General features: G+C 43.8%; 1 protein-coding gene across 1 annotated transcript; it reads left to right on the forward strand.

The window, feature by feature from the left end:
• The first annotated feature begins 263 nt into the window (after positions 1-263).
• LOC103965894 (conserved oligomeric Golgi complex subunit 5) lies at positions 264-4,863 on the forward strand. The gene is made up of 4 exons (XM_009378996.3): positions 264-1,414; positions 2,105-2,578; positions 3,537-4,494; positions 4,591-4,863. Exons 1-3 carry the CDS (start codon positions 329-331, stop codon positions 4,470-4,472), a joined length of 2,496 nt encoding a protein of 831 aa, XP_009377271.2. The 5' UTR covers positions 264-328; the 3' UTR covers positions 4,473-4,494; positions 4,591-4,863.
• Positions 4,864-5,115: the final 252 nt, after the last annotated feature.

Here is a 5,115-nt window from a genome sequence, read left to right on the forward strand (position 1 = left end):
GCTTTACTACAGTGACAAAATAAAATCATGCATATGCACACTCGTACGGATTTACCACCAACTTTCTTCGTCCTAATAATTAACTGTCTAACCCGTTAACGCCATTGTTCTCCTAAAAAAATCTAAAGCTTAGGGAAATGCTAAATGGACTGGCGGAAAAGCAATTGTCGTTGGACTCGCCTATGGATCTGGGCTTAAACGTTTGTTTTGTTATGAGATTTGTGTTTGGGCCAAGGATTTGTCATAAAAAGAAAGAAAAACATAGAAGAAGCAAAAGGGGATCGGGGCGGTCAGTAGCAGTTACAGTCTAGACTCGATCGAGTCGCAAATGGCTTCCTCTCCATCTCCCGCCTCCTCATCCGCTTCCCCACTGCAACGCCTCTCCACCTTCAAATCCTCAATCCCGACCTCCGCCACCCCAACTACCGCCACCGCCCCCGCATCCCCCTTAGACACATTCGCCTCGGACCCAATCTTCTCTGTCTTCCTCTCCCCCTCTTTCTCCTCCACCACCTTCTCCTCCGCCGCCCTCTCCTCCGGCTCCCCCGCCTCCACCGCCGAAAAGCTCCAGCATGCCATCCGCCTCCTCGAGTCCCAGCTCCGCTCCGAGGTCCTCTCCCGCCACTCCGACCTCCTCGCCCAGCTCTCTTCCCTCCACCACGCCGATCACGCCCTCTCCACCGTCCGATCCTCTGTTGCCGCCCTCCAGTCCTCCCTTCGCCACACCCGATCCGAGCTCTCCGACCCCCTCGCCTCCATCCGCACCCTCACCATCCAGCTCCAAAATCTCCATACCTCCTCCGATCTTCTCCACCACTCCATCAGAGCCCTCCGCCTCTCCAGTAAGCTCCGATCCCTCGCCTCCGACGACCCCGAGCGCCTCGATCTCGCCAAGGCCGCTCAGCTCCATTGCGAGATCTTAGCTCTCTACAACGAATATGACCTCGCCGGCATTGATGTGGTCGATTCCGAACTCGAGTGGGTCAAAGAGACTGGAGACAAGTTGCGTACGGAGGCGATGAAGGTATTGGAGAGAGGGATGGAGGGTTTGAACCAGGCCGAGGTGGGGACTGGGCTGCAGGTGTTTTACAATTTGGGGGAGCTGAGGCAGGCTATGGATCAGCTGATTAACAGGTATAAGGGTATGGGGATGAAGAGTGTGAGTGCAGCATTGGATATGAAGGCGATTTCGGGGTCGGGAGGAAGCGGGTTTGGGCCGGGTGGGATCAGAGGAGGCGGGGGCACGCCACAGATTGGTGGTGGTGGAAAGGCGAGGGAGGCGATTTGGCAGAGGATGGGGAGTTGTATGGATCAGCTGCATTCGATAATGGTTGCGGTGTGGCACTTGCAGAGGGTGTTGTCGAAGAAGCGCGACCCGTTTACTCATGTTTTGTTGCTTGATGAGGTTATTCAGGTGAGAGGATTTGTCCAATTGTGTTTGCTTTTCAATTGTTTGATTACTTGATTGTGTGTGTATGATTGATAAAAAGCATGAGAATTTACTTATGCTTTTGTATTCTAGTACTTGCTCAGATATGATACCGGCCTCCTTTCTGTATTAGTTGATGGATACATGAAAAAAATATTACTGGATTACTATTAAATTGGATTAAATTGGACTTAGTTCAAACCTAATCGTTTAATAGGCAGTTCCTAAGAAAAGTTGTCATCTAATACTGGCTCTGCTGAAGTCAGACCAATCATCAACTGTATTCTACTGTCGAAGTTGGGTTCTCGTTCATTTTCTCATCAGGTCTAACAATTTCGTACCAAGGTTAGCATCAATAGTGCACCATGTACCTGTGAGCTGCTACAGTATGTTTTTATTTACTTTGTGTTTTGGTTTACAAATAGATGACTAATTTTCTGTGTACGATGATTGATTTGCACTACCACGGTATGACCAAAGAGTCACCTACAAAATTGAAGCTTTTAATCTGTGTAATTGTTGACTTACCGCCCAATTCTGCTTTTTAAGCTTTACTGTTATTATTTCATCCCAATAACTTTTCTGCTTCATTGCTAATATTATCGGCAATGGTTGTTACTTCTCATGCTGTCCAAAGTCATTAACTTTGGTTCACGTTATATGTTACTTGCTTAGGAAGGTGAGCCCATGATAACAGATAGAGTGTGGGAGGCCCTTGTGAAGGCTTTTGCCAACCAAATGAAGTCTGCTTTCACTGCATCAAGTTTTGTTAAGGAGGTATTCACTATGGGGTATCCGAAGCTTTTCTCTATGATAGATAATCTTCTTGAAAGAATTGCACGTGACACTGATGTCAAAGGAGTTCTACCGGCTATTACATCAGAGGGAAAGGAACAACTGGTTGCAGCTGTTGAAATATTCCAAACATCATTCTTGGCACACTGCTTGGGTCGTCTATCAGATCTTGTGAATACTGTATTTCCAGTGTCCAGCCGTGGAAGTGTTCCCTCCAAAGAACAGATCTCAAGAATTATATCACGGATTCAAGAAGAAATAGAGTCTGTTCAGTTGGATGGGCGATTGACTCTTCTTGTATTGCGAGAAATTGGCAAGGTTCTTCTCTTGCTTGGTGAACGAGCTGAATACCAGGTGATCTTTTAGTTATCTTGCTTAATATAACACCAATGCAGACAAATGATCCTAGTCTTCTTTTGACTGATGTATAAGGGTCTAAGGCTAGATGTAATTAGCTCAATAAATATGGTTTCCATTGAATACAACTCATACAATTCATGCATTGACTTCCAGTTTCTGCATAATCTTAATCTATTAGTTAAGTTCAAAGTCTGTTTTGTGATGTCTAGGTCCTTGCAATTTTATTCTATGAGGATTTGGGTTTTTAAAAAGAGTAAATTGTAGCAATGGTCCCTTAACTTTAACTCAACTGGAGCAATGGTCCCTCAACTAAAAATCCATTACCATTGGTCTCTCAACTCATCAAAATGTGCAGCTATGGTCTCTCAACTAAAAATCCATTACCATTGATCCCTCAACTTTAATCCAACTGGAGAAATGGTCCCTCAACTTTAACCCAATTGAATCAATGGTTCTTCAACTTTAACTCAATTGTAGCAATGGTCCTTCCAACATAACTCATTTTGCCAACATTCTTACGAAGTTGACGAAAAGGACGATAGCTACACGTTTTGATGAGTTGAGGGACCCCAATTGTAGCGATAGTCCTTCCAACATAACTTATTTTGACAAAATTCTAACAAGGACCATAGCTACACATTTTGATGAGTTGAGGGACCAATGGTAATGGATTTTTAGTTGAGAGACCATTGCTCCAATTTGATCAAAGTTGAGGAACCATTGCTACAATTTACTCTGTTAAAAAATCATCAATGTTCTGATTCAGATTTGTAAGTCAAAGGATAGCCAGCTCTTCTGAAAGGTTGTGCCTTATACCTATGATTGATCCAGAGGAAGGCATTTGAAAGACATTTATATAATAGAAACTTGTGCTGACTCTTTTTTTTTGGACAAGTGATTTTCTGCCTGTGTCCAAATATTTCTCATTGTATTAATACGTCCCCAATGGCAGATATCAACTGGTCCTGAAGCACGTCAAGTCAATGGTCCTGCAACCTCTGCACAGCTCAAGAACTTCGTGTTATGTCAGCATCTCCAAGAAATTCATACACGCATATCATCTATGATTGCAGGACTGCCCACTATTGCTTCAGATGTGTTGTCTCCCTCATTAGGTGTAATATATGGGGTTGCTTGTGACTCAGTGACGTCTTTGTTCCAAGCTATGCTTGAGCGTCTGGAATCTTGCATCTTGCAAATTCATGAACAGAGATTCGGTGTGCTAGGCATGGATGCCGCTATGGACAACAATGCATCGCCTTACATGGAGGAGTTGCAGAAGTGCATTCTTCACTTTCGTAGTGAGTTCCTGTCTAGGTTGTTGCCTTCAAAAACTGCTCCCGTCGGAACAGAGACCATATGCACCAGACTCGTTAGGAGCATGGCTGCACGGGTTTTAATATTCTTTATCAGGCATGCTTCTCTTGTCAGACCCCTTTCAGAATCAGGGAAGCTAAGGATGGCTAGGGACATGGCTGAGCTGGAATTAGCAGTAGGGCAAAACTTGTTCCCAGTAGAGCAACTTGGTGCACCATACAGAGCCCTTCGAGCATTTCGACCTCTCATCTTCTTGGAGACATCCCAACTTGGAGGATCTCCTCTTCTTCAAGATCTACCACCAAGTGTCGTACTTCACCATCTTTACTCCCGAGGTCCCGATGAATTGCAATCACCGTTGCAAAGGAACAAACTAACACCTCTTCAATACTCATTGTGGCTAGATTCTCAAGGAGAGGATCAGGTATGGAAGGGTATCAAAGCAACACTGGATGACTATGCCACGCATGTAAGGGCCCGAGGTGACAAAGAGTTCAGCCCTGTCTATCCTCTAATGCTTCGGCTAGGGTCATCTTTGACTGAAAATGCTCCTGCGACCCAAAAGTCTTGATGTCCGGTGTATCTCTTGTAAGGTACATGGTTTACCTTTGTTTTGTTTTACTAAAGAATCGCGTTAACCTTTTTACTTCTTATGTCTTTTCGGCTGATCATTTTGTTATTTTATTCAGGATTTATGTCTATACCCAGCAATTTTGATAGGTTAATGTGAGGGGTTCGTAGCTAATCAACTCTGCAGGACAAAGAGTAGTACCAGTTCCTCGAAAATTCGTTATAATTTGGTTTTGTATCCATTCTTTCTCGTCGCCCTTGTATTTGTGGTAATATTGTCCTCTGTTCATGTAATTATATTAGCTACACAAGGTAAATTGTACTGTTACATTTTCGTTTCGGTCGAATTCAAGCTTTATTTCAATATATTTCCCCTCAAACTTTGGTGGCTACTTCAAACAGTTTTAATGTATGTAATCATTCCGGTATTTTTCATGGGGGGTAAGAACCAAGAGGAATGTTTTGTTTCCCTTGAATTTTGAAAGCGAAAAATAGGTGCATATTTTTTTATTTTATGGTACCCTGGGGAACTCCATCGTTTTACGTCAATTGGAACTGTACAAGGTAGAGCTGTGTTCGGACGAGGGGTTTACTAGTTTCAAGGGATCGATGTCAAGTCAGCAAAAACGGATTGCAAAATGTTA

Source organism: the organism of the source record quoted next, unplaced genomic scaffold, assembly GCF_019419815.1.
Source record: "Pyrus x bretschneideri cultivar Hongxiangsu unplaced genomic scaffold, Pyrus_bretschneideri_v1 Contig93, whole genome shotgun sequence".
Taxonomy (NCBI): domain Eukaryota; kingdom Viridiplantae; phylum Streptophyta; class Magnoliopsida; order Rosales; family Rosaceae; genus Pyrus; species Pyrus x bretschneideri.

Coding starts and splice junctions, on each gene's coding strand:
- LOC103965894 (XM_009378996.3), top strand. CDS start 329: ATGGCTTCCTCTCCATCTCCCGCCTCCTCATCCGCTTCCCCACTGCAA. Junction 1,415..2,104: donor TGCTTGATGAGGTTATTCAG/GTGAGAGGATTT, acceptor TTACTTGCTTAG/GAAGGTGAGCCCATGATAAC. Junction 2,579..3,536: donor GTGAACGAGCTGAATACCAG/GTGATCTTTTAG, acceptor CCCCAATGGCAG/ATATCAACTGGTCCTGAAGC.